The 17,593-nt window shown below is 39.3% G+C and overlaps 1 protein-coding gene and 1 long non-coding RNA gene across 3 annotated transcripts in view; one reads left to right on the forward strand and one right to left on the reverse strand.

Annotated features, from left to right (window-relative positions):
• LOC122644263 overlaps window positions 1-3,890 on the reverse strand; it is a 23,318-nt gene extending 19,428 nt beyond the window's left edge. Inside the window, exons 1-2 of one of the 2 annotated variants that reach the window (XR_006330262.1) lie at window positions 3,878-3,888; window positions 2,284-2,289 (exon numbers count right to left, since the gene is read on the reverse strand). This is a non-coding gene — a long non-coding RNA (uncharacterized LOC122644263). Of the gene's footprint in view, window positions 1-2,283; window positions 2,290-3,877 lie in introns of both variants that reach the window. The other variant, XR_006330263.1, reaches the window with a different exon arrangement.
• The window catches only part of LOC122644262 (DNA-directed RNA polymerase I subunit 1-like), a 25,228-nt gene extending 8,000 nt beyond the window's left edge, over window positions 1-17,228 (forward strand). Inside the window, exon 2 of the mRNA XM_043837903.1 lies at window positions 16,447-17,228. Within this exon, the coding sequence (XP_043693838.1) occupies window positions 16,447-16,980 (534 nt within the window). The 3' untranslated portion in view covers window positions 16,981-17,228. The remainder of the gene's footprint in view (window positions 1-16,446) is intronic.
• The last annotated feature ends 365 nt before the right edge of the window (window positions 17,229-17,593 follow it).

Below are 17,593 nucleotides of genomic sequence, written 5' to 3' on the forward strand. Positions count from 1 at the left end.
TAGGATGGAGAAAGGTCTCTTAAGGGAAGCTCAACAAAAGACTTCAAGTGTGACGTACCGTGACAATCAAGGTCTCATGGAGATGGGCTCAAGAGATGGCTAGGTTTGGGATGTGGGTGCAAGTGATGTTACGGGATGTCATGTAAAACTGAGTTCGTGCATAACGAAAGCATGGCTCACGTTTCGGGCACCATGTGTGGTTCTGGAAAATGGGAATTAAGGGGACAACATGATTTGCATACTGCAGAGGTGTGGTGGTATGGGACATCATGTCAATCTTGTGTTACAGATTTAGTGTCGACCAGTCTGAGTATCAACAAATAGTTGAATCGTAGGGTAGACACTTAAAAACAACGATGTTTGGGCACAACAGAAACGTGGTGGTATGAGACATCACATCTGACTTAATTGTGTTCAGATATAATGTTGTTGATCTGGGGCTAGACACACTTGGGAAGGTGTGGCTCACTTTGGCACCCAAAGTGGTGCAGGACTTGGGAACTTTGATTAGTAGAGGAGTGACTTGGGACATTGAGTCGAATTATATGGAGTTTCTGAGCTTGGAGCATTGATGGGGTACCAATCCAAGAGGGAAACTTCTATGTAATGAGGCACAAATGGCTGAAGGAAGAGTCGTTGTGGTGTCGAAGCAGGCATTATTCAGGCAGGGTGGTGCATCTTGTTTGAAGCTATAGGGTCCTTCTACAATAGTTGTGTTACATGGTGAAACTGAATTAGGGAAGAATGAAGGAAGAGGCATTGTGGTGCAGATAGAGATACTGGTAAATCTGTTATACAGGCGAGGTGTTGCATCTTATTTGAAGCCGCAAGAGTCCTTTGAGAACAGTTGGATATGTTGGGGAACAAGATCATGTCATTACAAGGAGTAGTTGCTTGATGGGGGTTACCAATTGAAGACATTGGAGTTGAGCGTGGTAGTGTTGACAAGGGCGTCAACGATATTAAGTTGGGGAGAATGTCATGGCCATTCTGTTGGCACAGTCGTGACACTTGAGGAGGCATGCATGTGCGTGCTTGGTAGCTTAATGATGATCTTTAGTGTGGCATGAGGTAGGACATGCGAGTACATTGAGGAGAAGTTATTGCCTAGTGATTCCAAAATACAATAATACGGTAATTTTAGGGGGACGCGCGATGTCTACTTCTTTGAAAAGTGCTAAAGTCATAAGAGCTACCTTGAGGGAAGGTGATGTCAAGGTTCGAAAACTCGGTCTTGACCAGGTCGAGTTTTTCGAGATCTCGGCGAGACTGTGTATTTTTTTTTTTCCTTTTTTGGAATAATGTTTCGGTGGGCAAATGGCCATATTTGCTCTGAACTTTATGGGAAACTTGTTTGAGGCTTAATAAATATATTTAAAGGTTTAAATTGAAGAAGAAAAACGCCCAATTTGGTGTTTTGGATTTGCACTCATGGTTTGCTGTAAAGGACGGACCCTTAATGTTATATTGCCTATTCTACACATTGTTTGAAAGTAAAACAAGTAAATTTTGCAATAATGGATGAAGACACATAATATTGAAAAGATTTAGTTAAAGAGTTAAGGTTTCTACTACAAACTACAATACTTACTAGTTACTACAGTAAACAATAAGTCAATAATGCATAACATAAGTACCAACTCCCAATAATAAGTCAATAATACCAACTACCACGTATAGTGAACAATAATACATAAGTCTCCCAAGTCTCAAGTCCCAACAAGTGACTGCCTACTGATATGAACTATGACTGGATCGAGTCCACTTATGGTCCGATGGAGACGACATGCATTGTCCTGTATTTGCATGACATATGAATGCCATGTCATAGTGTTCATGAAGAAACGACAGTAGTCCTCCGTAGCTGCATTATAAATGGTCTCATCTACATACTACATATAACCTATCCTAGGGTATAGTTCACCGTAATGTGAAGAACCAGTCATTGAGCCACTCTCATAAGATCTATATGGATGCATGTACGGCTGGTGGGTTGGGTAGGCGAAGAAACTGTCGACAGAGGCTGATCCAGTATGTCCTTGTGACTGTGAGTAGACATCATAATCATAACTCAGAACGGATGAAGAAGATCCATGCTCCTTAGCGCCAATGGAATGCTCATATGAACTGTTCTCTGAGATGGGGGTTCTCTTCGGTAAAAGATGGGCACACCAATGCCCACTTCCTTTGCTTTCTCCTATACTCATCCCACCCATAGTGCTGACAAGCTATCAATGTCCATAAAATCAATCTGCCTCGGCCTATTTGCTCCAAACCGGTTACGATTTCCTCTCGTAGATTGTGGGATGTCCACCGTGGTCCAATTTGAAGCCTCATATGTGCTTCAATTGCTGTACCATAAAATTCCTTTATTTTTCTAATCAAAACAGAATATTTTTTCTTATTTCTCCCTATTCTTTCAATAAAATATTGGCTTAATACTCAAAAAACAAGAATGGTACAGCATTTGAAGCATATGAGCTTCAATTGCTGTACCATAAATTTCCCTTATTTTCTAAACAAAACAGAATATTTTTCTTATTTTCCCCTATTTGTTTTTTGAATATTTTAAATATTTTTCATAATTTTCGAAATTAAAAAAATTATTTACTTGCTGAAAAATAAATTCAACACCAAGAGGTCGTAGATTGGCCTACAGTGTTTAACATATTTATAACTGAGCTCCATCCAATATATATTAACCTTATTTTTTTTTTTCTGATTTTTATTGTAGGAAAATCAATTTTTTTATCAGAAAAATTAAGAAATAATTATAAACAGAAAATTTTGTTCAACCCTGTGAGGTTGTAGATCGGCCTCCGGTGTGTTACATATGTATAATCTACACCATACAACAAGTATTACTCATTTTTTTTTCCAGAAAAAAGCTTTTGTAAATAGTAAATTTACAAAAAATGGAAGAATGTAGCCAAATATGGAGGAATGGCAGCTCCCAAATCTCTTTGTAGTAAATCTTAGTAGCAAATGGAGAAGATTTGCCAAAAAAATTGAAGAAAGTAGGTTTTCTTAAGTTTTCCTCCTCCAGCGCAAAAGACTTATTTTTCGACTGAGACAGTTCGATTTTCGAACCACACGTCGAGTTATGACTGTTTTATGAAGTGGATTTAAGGAATCTACTGATGACTCGCCGGATTTTCGGAACTCATAAAATATCGGTCGAAATCTCGACCGAGATTTTCGAGAATTGACATATTCCTATTTTGTATCATATCTTGTCTCGGCCAGCTCGAGTTTTACGAGATTTCGGCAAGATTTCGAACTATGGGTGGTGTGTCTCACCCTCTTTGCCGCCATTGCATCGGGCAAGGCATCATGGCATGCCACATGCAAGGCTTTTTGGGCATAGTGACTGTCACAGAAAGGTATTGTGTTTGGTCATGTATGCATCAGAGCACAGGTATTCCATGAGCAGATCCCATGGCGGGCACTCAGAGTCGATGTGGGCGAGTGTTTCCTGTGTAGGTTTGGTTACTGGTATGGACTACGTGTAGCGGAAGGTGCTAGAATGGCCAACTCCGCGGAGGCAAAGGCTTGGGATTGTTTATTCTATTAGCACCAACTATGCACCAGTGGCACACAAACTTGGGCAAATGGGATATCTCGTTTCTCGTGTGTGGGTGTGTCTGCCTTGGGCATTGCTTTAGGATTAGCGTGCTTAGGATGTGTTTGTGTTGGTGTCAGTTACTAGCACGCACTGTACGGCAGTGACAATCTAAATGGGCGAGTGTGCCGTTAGTCTAAGAAATCTTCAGTAGCCATTGTGCCATTCAAGTGGGGCTGTTTTTACACCTTGGGCAAAGACATGCTGGTGTAGCAGCCTTGAGTTGGAGTAGCACTAATAATGGGCTTCCACTACAAGGGAATGTTGTGTTAGCAATGGAGCATCAGTGGCTAGGTCAAGCAAGCTTCGGCATAGCATGTTTGGCTTGTGCGGAATCCATGTTCTGCTGATTGTTATGAAATAAGTCTGGGTGAATGTTTAGATGTCTTGAATGGCCTTAGGCTTGTCTTGGTCAAGCATTGGCTAAAGTGCTGCACGGGCAGTATTCCTTTGGGTGGATGTCAGGGAGAAGCTCTTAAATATTCCAAATTAATGCACAACTCTTCCCCGTCACAAAGAATCCTCACTGTCTTGTTGTCCCTTGTACATGTATCACACATGGGGACATTGGACGGCGACAAACATGCCTTAAAACACCTGGAAATGATCATACATTCTATCTACTTAGGGGCCTTTCTCGTTCAGTGGTAAACCTTGACTAGTTGCCTCAACGAATTGATATATTTTTTTGCTTTTTGTGAACCAAAGACTGCTGAGTTGATTCCGCTAAAAATTTGTTTGTGACAGGAGGGCCCTCCCAAATGGTCCTCAGACCTCAAGGAGAGTGCACACAGTTATTCGACACAGTACTATTAATACTCCTTGTGTGCCCACTGATTAACAGTTAATCTCCTAAACTAGAAATTAATGAAAACTTTGTCGTAAATTCCAGAGTCCACTTTAAAATACCCACACCCAATTCCTCCAGCTCAGAGTTGTGGGCTTTGGGATTCCGAACTCAAGAGAAGTGAATAGTTTCTCTAAGATTTTAATCCTTCTACTATTTCTGATGCTAACCACGAGAGTTTAGGAACCCAACTTGATGTTTCCTAACAAGGAGTTAGAAGATGTGGGCTAAGTAAATCAATGGATGTGCGTGGTGAAATACCAGCAGAAGTGAAGACCCTGTTATAAATTATATGGATAAAGGAAGTAGGTTACCTCTCAATAGTAGAGGACATGTCCACTTCACGAGCCTTGACTGAATCTTCAGACCAGTCTGATTTTTTGACTTCTCCATGTATCAGTGTTGAAGTTTGTTTGAAAATGTAAGTATGTTTGGGACTTTTTGAAGAATAGGATGCCTCGGTCTGACTACTTGGGAAATGAAAGGCAAATAAAATTAAATCAAAACTAAAATGGATCTTCTTTTTTTTTTTGCATTATACCAACAATGATTGTGTAATTAACCCCTTATTTCTCCAAATGTGGTTCTTAAATATTGCTATATTTTGCAACCAAATTCCTTGGAGTTGAAAAGGAAAACGGAGATCCCAGTTTTTTTTAAAAAAAAGGCCGTACCCAGTGCACAAGGCAGCCACGTTTAGCAGGGTCTAGGGAGGGTCAAATGTACGCAGCCTTACCCTTGTTTCCAAAGAGGCTGTTTCCAGGACTTGAACCCGTGACCAAGTGAGCACTTCACCAACGCGCCAAGCACGACCTTCAGATCCCAGTTTAATTACTGTAAAAGATTAAGTTGTTACATAATCATGATTACAAAAGTAAAATTTTCTTTATTAGGCGTTGCTATCGCCCAGGCTCTTTCTTGGGTCCAAGGTGACAACACACATTGTTGACACTTCACGAGTTTATATTGATTTATATTTATTGCTTTGTTTTTGTATGAATATGCTTATATTATGTCCAGAGTTTCAGGTGTCCATTTCGAGCTTTGTTTTGACTAGGCTTAAGACCAAAAAATTTTGCAAAACACGAAATTTTGGTCGAAACCTTGAAGATTTTGGTGGTTTGTTTTGAGTGAGGGTTTCAAGGGCCAAATGGCCAAATTAGATCTCAACACTTCTATGAAACCCTATTTTAGGCCCTCTAAACATTGTAGCACCTTCATATTTTAAATGAACATCCAAAATGGTAGTTTGACTTCGTACCCTAGGTTATCGATATATGTTGTACACTATTTTACCCTATATTTTGCAAATATTCATTTTTGAAAGTGATATACCTTCAACTTTGAATCTTGCGCAAATCTTCCACAAATGTAGCAAATCTTTGCTTCCAATGTGTTTCACTACAGGCCAACGAGTTGTTCCACTCTTGTATTGGAGTGATTTTCTCAAAATCACAAAGAATCAAGTTCGGACAATACTTTTTGTTGAAACCAGCGAAGTCAACGAATGAGTCAAAATTTTGACCCAATTTCATTCGAAACCTGACCTTTTATGTTAAACGAATTTTGGTCAAAACGGTACATTACATCAAAATTTTGTCGAATCAGCGAAATATGGGCCATAAAAATGTAATCTTTTTGTGTAGAAGGTTTTGTTTCGATATATGTCGAAACCAAAATATTTTGTGAAATTTCGGCGAAACCTTGAACTTTGAAATTATATATTGTGTGTTGTTTATTAGACTTTGATTTTCTCATATTAGACCGTTACTAGTATAATTATATCATATTGCATTGATATAGCTTTATATGTTGCATATAAACATAAGGGAGGGAATCTACACAGTAACATTGTGTAATGGAATATTACACAATAGCATCATATTGACCGTCAAATGGAATACATTTCATCCGTAAGTTTCCGTTGTCAATGCAACACCCATTATCCATTGCTACTCATAGTTGTCAAGGCGTCGCCATCTAAGCAGGAATCCATGTGATAAGCGATGGTACGCTTAATAAGAGTCACGAAAGGCGGGAGTCTTGACCAACTAGGCGTCGCAAAGGCTGTTAAAGCGACGCCTTGGTGCGCCATATGGTCAAGTCGGCCGCCTCTCTTGTGTTGTTTTTTTTTCATGCATTATTCCTTTATTCGGTTTCTTTACTTTTTATTTGTTGATGTACAAGTATTTCGTGTAATGCTGTTACATGGGATCATACAAAACTAAAATCCCTAAAAAACTAAAAACCTAAGACTTCTTAAAAAGTAAAAAATCTGTTGGTAGAACCATGGGTCAGAAAGAGGAAATAGAAGAATGGAATGGCTTGTTGTATTGATAGGTGGGGGAAATTACTAATAGTCTAAGCTAGGCGATGTGGGACTAAAACCCACATAGCCGACATAAGCTAAATACACTTAATAACATAAAAACTACCCCAAAAATGACCAGAATACTGTCGGAGTACATATATTCTAACACTCCCGCTCAAGCTGGATTATACTAATATTAAAGAAAGAAGATACAGCATGGACTGAAGAAAAAAAAAACTCCATAACAATGCTAACACTCCCCCTCAAGTTGATGCATACAAGGTACTAATGCCCAACTTGAATAAAATTGGAAAAGATAAGTTGTAGCAGAATCCAACTTCAAGATGAATGCAGTTCCCAAATAAACCTTCAAGAACTTGAAATTTTTGAATCTTCAAAACTTGGGCAGACTTGAGCAATAAACTTTCACCAATCTTCAGCAGCTGTCCAATGATGAATCTCGGACTGATAATCTTGAAGATAAGTAACTAGGGTAGTGAGCAGATGAATCAAGCAACAGTAAAGATCAAGCAGCGAAAAAAAACAACCCAACTGTAGAACCTCATATAGGCAGGCAATAACCAAACATCTTCAAAATTTTAAGGCCAACTTTCCCCTTGCGGAAAACTTAACCCAATAACAAAGTAGATACCCATTGGCAATGGTGAAACCTCTGACCTTCTATGTTTTGCACCAAGTGTTCCTGCAAGTTCTGCTTTCTGCATTGGCTGCAAGTATACTGTATATAATCCCCCCCTCACGTGTAGTACACGTGAACATAACAGGGACTATGTAAGATATAGTGCAAAACATAATATTTCATAATTTTCCAAGAGCTGCCAAGGGTAATGGAAAAAGACGAAATGGCAAAGAAGAGAATACCATTAACTTCCAAGGTGGTTATGGGCTATGCCAAAGGTATGTTTTGGGAGGTGGTGAATGGAAAAAAAACAGTGGGATAATGAAGTTCAGAGTAAATAATGCAACAGATAAATCTCCAACCATCTTCAACCGATCAAACAAACACTTTTGATGGAAACTCCTGCAGGGGAGAAACTCCTAACTCTAATATTCAAATCTGATAGGTATACAGATCTGAGTTGAAGTAAGGAAAGGCTCCAATCTTCAAGGCTTGATCAATCTTCAAACAAGGAGGAACAAGTGTGCAAAAAACTCCAAAGTATAAACTCCCACATGCTAAATATAACTGACGAAGATATCTGGACAGCAATGGATGTAAGAAGCTTCAACAAAAATTGGATCAGATCTGAATTAGGGAACAATGCTAGGATTCAAGCTGCAAAGTGTGTCGGATATGAACCAGAATAGCTTCACATAACTGAATAGGTTCGTAGTTGCAACCAATAACCGTGGAACACACTGTTGTAATCCCAAATAAACTGATCTCTAGGGTAGCAGATTCACATCTTCAATAATGAAAGAAATTCGATCTCCAATAGTAGGAAACTCAGTCACAATAATAGGGCAACAGTATTCCACATAAAGGCAGTAGTAACATATCAACCAGTCATGCTTACAGAAGCCAATCAAAAATACCAGCCAAGTAGGTAGTAATGCTCAAAAGAACCAGCAAATATAAGTTAAATAACCAGACAGATCCATAGGTAGTTGAAGCAGTCAGCCATATAGGAACAAGTAAGAAAAATAGGTTCATAATTGGAGAAACCGAGCCATAAAATTGAACCTGAATTTGTCCAAAAGAACTGATGAATGATGCTAAAATATGGACTGAATACCCTTTTGATGGTTATTAAACTCTCCTCAAAAAATCAGCAATAGTGGACTGCCCTAATCCTTAGATCGATTATAGTCAGGGTTTTGTAAAAAACCCTAAAAGGGAAGATCGATTGTAGGGAAGGGGACTTCAACAAAAGCGATGATGACTTGTCAAAAGTTATGTCTTTTGGGAATAGATGCTGACCACAACTGCTGTAATGGATCTCCAGTTCGAATAACCAATCTCCTTAGTAATTGAGACTTGATGCTTCAAGTGGGAGAAACACCAAAAAACTGTAGAAAAAGTAGGGCAGCAGCTATCATGTGCGATAGACCTTCTTCAAGCCAGGAATAGTTGAAGTAGAATGTCCTTCTTGATGGTAGAAACACCTCAAAAAAACTCCAATAGCAGCAATCAACCCTAACCCTAAAATCGATATTTGTCAGGGTTTTGAAACACTTGGAAAGAGGCTAAAACTGAGGTTGAGTGATCCTTGTAAGTGGAGCAATCATCCCTCCAAAAGGCAGCAAAAACTGAAACCTATAACCCTAATGTCGATTTGAGTCAGGGTTTTAACTGGTAACTAAAAATAGCAGATTGAGAAGGTTTATTTGTAGGGACAAATCCAGCCATCAGATAGTGTCCAAACTGAGGTCAATTAAGGCTGGTAGTAGTAGGAAATTATCCCTGAAAAATTATCTTCATCTGACAAGGGAAGCCCCAAAATCGATTGGAATCAGGGTTTTTTTCAAAACCCTGACAAGGTGAGATCGATTTGGGTATGGTGGCTGGAAAACTTAATAAAAGATGGAGAGAAAGAAAAATGGGAAGTAAGGCTTTGGAATAGGGTAGAATAGGGCTGGAAAAGACTGCATAGGCTGCTCTAAAATTGGGGGATCAGTCTTCATTAGGTGATAGAGATCTGATCTCCAAAGAAGAGGGAAACTCCAAATCGCAGATATGGCTCCAGTAGATTTCAAGCAGATTTTTTTAATAAAAAAAGTAGAAAGGTAGGGGGGCAGCAAATAAATCATCGATATTCTATGTCTACCTCATTAGTGTTGCCCCTTACAGGCTGAGAGGAAGAAGAACAGAAGAAGGAGAAAATCGAGAAAAGGAGAAGAAGGAGGAGATCGATTGAGGAGAAGTAGGGAGAATTAGGGTTTTCTTCCTCTCTCTAACCTAGATCAGACCAACTCTGATACCATGTTGGTAGAACCATGGGTCAGAAAGAGGAAATAGAAGAATGGAATGGCTTGTTGTATTGATAGGTAAGCCCCTCTGTTTATAATAGAGGGGAAACTACAAATAGTCTAACTAGGCGATGTGGGACTAAAACCCACATAGCTGACATAAGATAAATACACTTAATAACATAAAAATACCCCACAAAGGACCAGAATACCCCCACGGTATTCTGGAGTACATATATTCTAACAAAATCCTCCACCAATTTCTCTCTCTACGGAGTCTAAGACTCTGCGACTCTGAGCAAACAAAGGCGGCAAAGCTTCTTCCTAGTTCCTCTTTTCCAGCACTGCTATTCTGGCAACTAGACTAATGTAGCTCTAGATAGGAGAAAAATCCCACAAGAGGCCAAGCAATAGGATCTTAAAAAAGGCTGCTGGTTTGATTGGGAAGAATTAGGGTTTTTAGGTTAAATTCTAGGGTTAGATATGGGGGAATGAGGTAATGTATATCTGATTTTAATAGGCAGGCTTAGGAGAAGCTATTAAAACATATTTTAACAAGTTTTGAAACAAAATTCAATTTCCAAAAATTTTAGGGTTAGGGTTTGGGTTTTAGGGTTTAGAATTAGGCTGAAAACTAGGGTTTGGACTGATCGGAATGGGCTGCAGGTCTGGTCGAGTAGAGGGATTGGTATAGGGAGGATGTGATCTAATTTTGGTGAAAAATAGATGTAGGATGAACGCTGGACAGGTTCTAGGGTTTCACAGAGACAATGACAAATTAGGGTTTATAGGGAAAATCAAATAAAAATAAAGGGGGATCAATTGGGGGGAAGGAAAAAGAATGAAAACAGAATTTAAAAGTACAAACTTACAGCAGGAATCCACGGGCAGCAGCTTGAACAAAGAAGGATGGAACCACCTTCAGTGAGAGATCCTCCTAGCCGTCACAGCGTAAGGAGTCAACCGGAGTCCACCGATCCCTTTCCACCTTAAGATCCTCAAGGATGCACACTCACAAGGAGCAACAACAGCAACAAAGGCAGCAAGCATAAAGCTGAGTTTTTATTAATCAAAATTCGTATTCAATGTTTTGCCCCCTTACAACCTTATGTAAAAGACACAAAAATAGACTTCTACTCTAAAAAAGAAAGGTCTAACCCAATCCTAAACCTATTACGTAACTTAAACTGACTAGAAAACTAAAAAACTAAAAGAAATAGACTCAAAACATGGTTGGACTTATAGAGTCCTAATCCAGCCCAACTTACATCACATGATCACTTAACCAAGTCACATGATCACTTAAATTGAACCAATTGGATGCAACCAATATGAATTAGTTCAATCAAAAAACATAAAAATAAACTAAGTATTGGGCTAATCCCGTATGTAACCTATATACCCCTAGTTTAGGCTCATTAAAGTGGCCTATTACATAGAAACCCATGGGATCAAAGGCCCAACAGGTATGTAACCCAACCCTAGACTTATAACTTATTCCTAAAGAAATAAGCCCATTTCGATGATGAATCTATAGCATAGACTCAGACGAAGTCACGAAGGCCGCAAAGCTTCTTCCTAGTTCCTCTCTTTCCATCTCCGGCAAGGTAAGTAGTTAGTAGCCCCTACTCCATAGTCGTCATCTTCTTCTACTTAGTCTTTTTATTTTTTTTGGTATCGCTTGCTGCTACTTCTCTTTTTTCTTTTTTGCTTGGATAGCTGCTCTGCTTCTTCTGCTTTTTCTTCTCTTTAACGCACTAACCTGCTGCTGCTTCTCTATTGTTGCCTGCTACTTCTCTTTTTCTTTTATGCTTGGATAGTTGCTTTACTTCTTCTCTTTAACGCGTTAACCTGCTGCTGCTTCTCTGTTTTTTTTTTTTGCTTTGCTTGCATGCTTGATTAACTACTGCCTGCTTCTTCTCTGTAATGCACAAAATCACTGCCTCTTCTCTATTTTTTTTTTTTTAATTGCTGCTTCTTCTCTGTTCTTTTTGTTTTTTGCTTGGTTAATGACTTAATGCTGCCTGCTTCTTCTCTTTTTGTTTTTTTAACTGCTGCTTCTTCTCTTTTTTTTTTTTAACTTCTTCTTCTTCTTCTTCTTCTTCTTTGCCTGCTGCTGCTGCTGCTGCTACTTCTTCTCTGTTTTATTTGCAATGGAATAATGGTGAATCACTGAATGAATCACTGAATTATGATCACTAATGGGATTGTACATCTACATCTGTAATTTTTTTTTTTCGTAATGAGGTTTTTTATAGTTTATTAGTTTATGTACAATATGATGTCTGATTATTCTGCATTTTTATGTATCATGTATGATTTTTCATTTTGATGACTAGAGGTGGCGTAAATTTAATTTTTAATGATAGAAGGTATGATACTATGATGCATCATGCCATCAAGTATTGAGTGTTTTTTTTTTTTTTTTCTGTGGGGTGGGGGGGAGGGGTAAAACAAACACTAGACTGCCTTTACCGCTTAAGCTCAGCTTAGGCGGCCGCTTTACCGCCTAAGCGCTTAGACAGGCCTCCATTGCTTTGGAGCGCCATGCCACCGTGACAACTATGCTGCTACTACATGGAGTCCACCTCCCCCTCCCACTTCCGCTACTGCTACTTCCGTCTCCGATTCCCCCTTGATCGTCGGCTCCTCTCCCCCAATCACACTGGCACTGCCGCTAGTAGCCCCCGCTACCTTCGTCTCCAATTCCGCCTCCATCGTCGGCTCCTCCTCTCCCCTAATCGCCTGTGCTTTGCAACTCCCCCCTTCCCTACTCCCATCCCTGCCCTCTACTCCCTTATCTCCCTCACTCCATCACTCCCGTTTGCCCCATCCCCACCCCCGCTCCCCTCTTGTGCCCAACCCAAACCCATGCCCCTAGAGCCAAATAACGGTGGCATTGGTTGTGCCCGAGAACAAGATAACTACGTATGAAGGTGGTGCAAGTCTGAGCAGTTCGCGGAGGACCTAATGGCACTAGTGCATCTGAAACTGGATATCATGGAATCGTTTGAGAGCGTACATTTTGAATAAGCTGGTCAAACCAAAGTTCAATAAAAACATCGACTGCTAAATCGTTATTGACATTAAGAATATCAATATTCCCCTTTCACTTATGAATTCTTGCACATACAATTAAATTTGTTGTTCTGTTCAGAGTCTGAGAAATGAGAACAGTATAGTCCCAATATCAATACTCACTCCAACTACGAATAGATGGTTCACAGCTCTCTCAATTTCAATGAATGGCTCTCTTGCCTCGTTTTGTGCGGGTGGGACGATAGATGAGAGCACCATTGTCAACAATCTATAAGACTGGCTGAAACTTTGCTTGATTAGCTTCTTTGTTTTTCATTTTTTTAAATTGAAACATAATTGTTTTTTCAACCAAAGAGAGAAATCAAGGGGAACGAAGATGTTGCAGATGCAGGGAAATAAAGAAATCTTATTGGAGAAAGGAATCCCGCTCATGGAAATGGAAATCAAGGTGGTGGAGCATGGCTTGTGGAGACGTGTGGAGACTAGAGTGATGGGCTCCAGGCAAAGTTGTTGCAAAGCTAGAGATGGAGTAGACAGCGCGGGGGGGGGGGGGAGAGAAGGGGTGATGAGCGGTACCACCAATAGGCTGCAGCGGCCAGTATGGGAGAGTGAGAGAGAGCGGTTGTGTAGTGGCGATGGAAAAAATGGGGTTACAACAACAGACGGGTTGAATGACTGAGATGTGGAGGGATCTGATGATCAATAAGATGTTAGTGTGTTGGCGTGTAAGATCCAATCACGTCCGACAGGTGTATACATCATTTTCCTTGAACATACTATCATTTGTTATATTACATATAGTCATTAATGTATGCCTAGGGCGCCTAGGCAGCATATTGTTGCTTAAGTGCCTCTCCAATGCCTTGGATCACCTTGACAACTATGCTTACAACCAGACTGAACCTGCAGAAAATGTTGAAGAAACAAGAGGAAAAGCACCATAAACAATGGGCCATATGGTTGACACATGGCCTTTTGTGGAACCACCTGTTTCAGAATGCCAAATTATCTATATCAAGTTGATAGTTATTCTTTTATGTGCCTCCTTCTTCCACTCTTGTTTCTATTGGGAAATGTTCTCCTAATATTTATAATAATTTAAACAACTGAGCCTTATCCCAACTAAATGGGCTACATGGATCCAAGTGAAGACAAGATAAAAAGATAAAAGAAAAGAAACGGAACACCACCATAACAACAAAAAAAGGGACTTAAACAAGCTAACTAGGGTCGGCTACGCGGATCCTTTCCCTCCAATCAGCCTTTTCGACGACATACTTGAAACAAGACATAAACTATGCATCACTTTCCTCACCACTTCTCCTAGGGTCATTTTAGGGCTGCCCCCAGCTCCTTTAGAAGCTTCAATCAAAATCAGGTCACTCCTCCTAATAGGAGCATCTGAAGGCCTCCGTTGAACATGGCCAGGCCACCTTAGACGACTTTCTTGTAGCTTATCTTGAATCGGTGTTACTCCCAAACCATATCTAATATTATCATTCCTATTTTATCTTTCCTGGTTTTGCCACTCATCCATCTTAACGTCCTCATCTCCACTAGACTCTACTTATCTATGTGACACTTCTTCACAGCTCAACCCTCCGCACCATACATCATACCCGAACTTATGACTGTCCTATCCTTATTGATGATTCATCCTAGATTCCTAAAATGGTAACTTTGCAGGATCCCCATGTCATCAACTTTTACCCACTCATTATCCATCTCAGTGTTGCTATTGTTACAGATCATATACTCCATTTTCGTTCTACTTATCTTAAAACCTTTTGATTCTGAGGTTGATCTCGATAACTCTAGTTTAGTATTAATTCTAGTCTATCTCATCCACCAAAACGATGTCATCAGCATAAAGCATGCACCAAGGAACCTCACCTTGGATGTCTCTGGTTAACTCATCAATGATAAGCGCAAACAGAAAAGGGCTCGAAGTTGATGCTTGATGTAAACCAACTGTAATTGAAAATTCACTACCTTGACCCCTTACTGTCCTTACGCTAGTCACCACACCATCATACATATCTTTAATTATGTCCACATATTTATTTGAAACATTTCTTGTCTTTAGTACATGCCATATTAAATCCCTAAGAACTTTATCATAAGCTTTCTCTAGACCGGTAAAGGCCATATGGAGATCCATTTTGCTCTCTCTAAATCTTTCCATGAGTCTCCTAAGTAGGTAGATAATTTCTATTGTGGATCTTCCTGGCATAAAATCATATTGGTTCTCCAAAATAGTGGTCTCTTTTCTCAGGTGTGTTTCAATACCCTCTCCTATAATTTACAGTATGACTCGTTATTTTTATGCCTCTTAACTGTTGCAACTTTGGATATCACCTTTATTTTTGTAAATCGGGACCACAAAGCTTCTTCACATAATCTTGTTAAACAGCTTAGAAATGATAGCCCATAGATTCCTAACCTCTTCCACACTACTATTGGGTCCCCAACTAGGCTAGTAGCCTAGGCTATTTTGATCTTTCTTAGTTCTTCTTTACTTTAGAAAACCTAATTTCACGTATATACCTCGGACAGGTGACTTGATGAGTAGTGTCTTCTCCGAGGTCCACTATAATTGGGATTGGTTTCATTAAGTAGGCTGTAGAAAATAAATATTCCATTCTCCTCATCCTTTCCCTCATCTTAACGATCTTATAGATAACTTTTTCCCTTGGTGTTCAGGTTGTTATAGAGATCTTCATATTTCTTCACCCGTGCCATCCCCCCACTCTTCTTAGCTTCATTTGTAATAATTTAAAGTGTATAAGAAATACATTCAAATTTTTATGATACATTTAATGGGAATGAAATCCAGATACTGTGAAAGTTCTCATGATGAAAAGAAATACATTTCTCAATATAAATTAGTTATAAACATAAATTGCTCAACCAGTGCACTCTCACATTAATGACATGCAAATTAAAGCACTAGAACTCAAGAGCCTTGCTACTCAATCTCAAACTGAAGCCTGAATCAGGGGAACCTGTATAAGAAACTATCAGAGTATTTTAATGGGTCCCAATGTTATTGACATAATCTATTAGTTGTAGATCAAGACTTTTGGAGAAATTCATCGGGGTGAAACAAAATTGCTTTCCTTGCCATTAAGTTTCTCGTAATTATAGACAGAAACAAATTTGCTTTCCTTGCCATTGAGCTTCTGGTATTTATGAAAAGAAGAATTGATGTCTGCATCCAACATGGACTCTACATCCTGAAATGGCAGATTTTGGAAGATGGAGTATCCCTGTTTCATTTGTGGAATATGTGGAAATACCTTTTTCCCCTTGTGTAGCTCATCTTAAATTGTTAAATTTTTTTATTCTGTGAAAAGAAAGGGGTGAAGCACCATTTTCTTATATAACGCAAGGACACCTTATCAAAGCATGAACCAACAGCAGAAGCTAAGTTTATTTTAAGTTCAGCACTCCCATGATTATTTTTATAATTGGTGCTAGATCATTTGTGTACGTTGCATATTGACAATATAACAATCCTGTAATGAAAGCTTTAAACTTCCTTTACACGTGGCTTGGGAATCATTTTTCAATCTCATGTCACCCAACTACTTGGAAAGCATACAGATTTGGATCAATTTACTCAATTTGATGTTCAATTTGCTTTAATAGTGAAACAGCTGAGTGTATTTTCTTGTTGGTGTGATGATTTTGCAGATTGCCCAGAAGACTGCCAAGAATGTTTACATCAAGAAATCTGGGAAAATAGATCGATGTACAGTGATTAGCCAGAATGTAGATCCTGATACTCCGGCACTGCAGACTGCTGGGGTGGATTTCCATGCATTTTGGAATATGCAGGATGACCTTAATATCGAGAATTTAGTTTCCAATGACATACACGCTGTGCTGAAGACATATGGAGTAGAGGCTGCCAGGGCAACCATCATAAATGAGGTGAAAGGTGTATTTGGGTCCTATGGAATATCTGTCAATATCCGGCATCTGATCCTCATTGCTGATTTCATGACCCATTCTGGTCGTTACCGCCCAATGAGCAGACATGGCATAGTTGAATCTGTATCTCCCCTCAGCAAGATGACATTCGAGACAGCATCTAAGTTCATTGTCGATGCTGCTTATCATGGTGAGATGGATGACTTGGAGGCTCCATCTGCAAGAATCTGCCTCGGGCTGCCAGTGAAGATGGGCACTGGCTGTTTTGACTTGATGCAGAAGCTCGAAGTGTAGCGATGACAGCAGTTCAGTTCAGGTTTCTCCTCTCACTTTCTGCAAACCGTCTCAAAACCATGTCCAACAACACCATGAACTTGTGGAAGCCATCTACCTATTTGACAATACAACCAAGGTCTGGAAAGCCTTTGGAGTTCCAATTTATCTCAATGAAGGTAGGTCTCGTGCCCCATATTCCATGGATGAGGGATGTATATAAAAAATTTTGCCGCCATTTTCTGTTTGTTGTTTTCTTACCATGAGAGCTTCTGAGTAGTGCAACTAGTTTTTAGTTCTAAAGCCGGATTCTGATTTATTTTATTTTATTTTATTTTATTCTATTTATCCCTTTACAAAATGGAATTGAAACTATTGTTTTTGTTTTTCATTTTCTTCTCTCTGCGTACAAATTGGTCCTGCCAAGTTGTTAATTTACCAAATCAGTCCTTCGGGTGGCCTCTTTTTCTTTTTATCTTTTTCGATATTTTTAATTTTGGGAAATTTAAGTTTACCACCCACCCCTGTGGTTTTAAAGTATTATGTCTACCACCCCTGAAATTTGATGTATTTCAAAAGCATCCCCTATATTTTGAAATAATCTTACAACCGTATCCTACCGTTAGATTAGAAC

Source organism: Telopea speciosissima, chromosome 10, assembly GCF_018873765.1.
Source record: "Telopea speciosissima isolate NSW1024214 ecotype Mountain lineage chromosome 10, Tspe_v1, whole genome shotgun sequence".
In the NCBI taxonomy this organism is placed as follows: domain Eukaryota; kingdom Viridiplantae; phylum Streptophyta; class Magnoliopsida; order Proteales; family Proteaceae; genus Telopea; species Telopea speciosissima.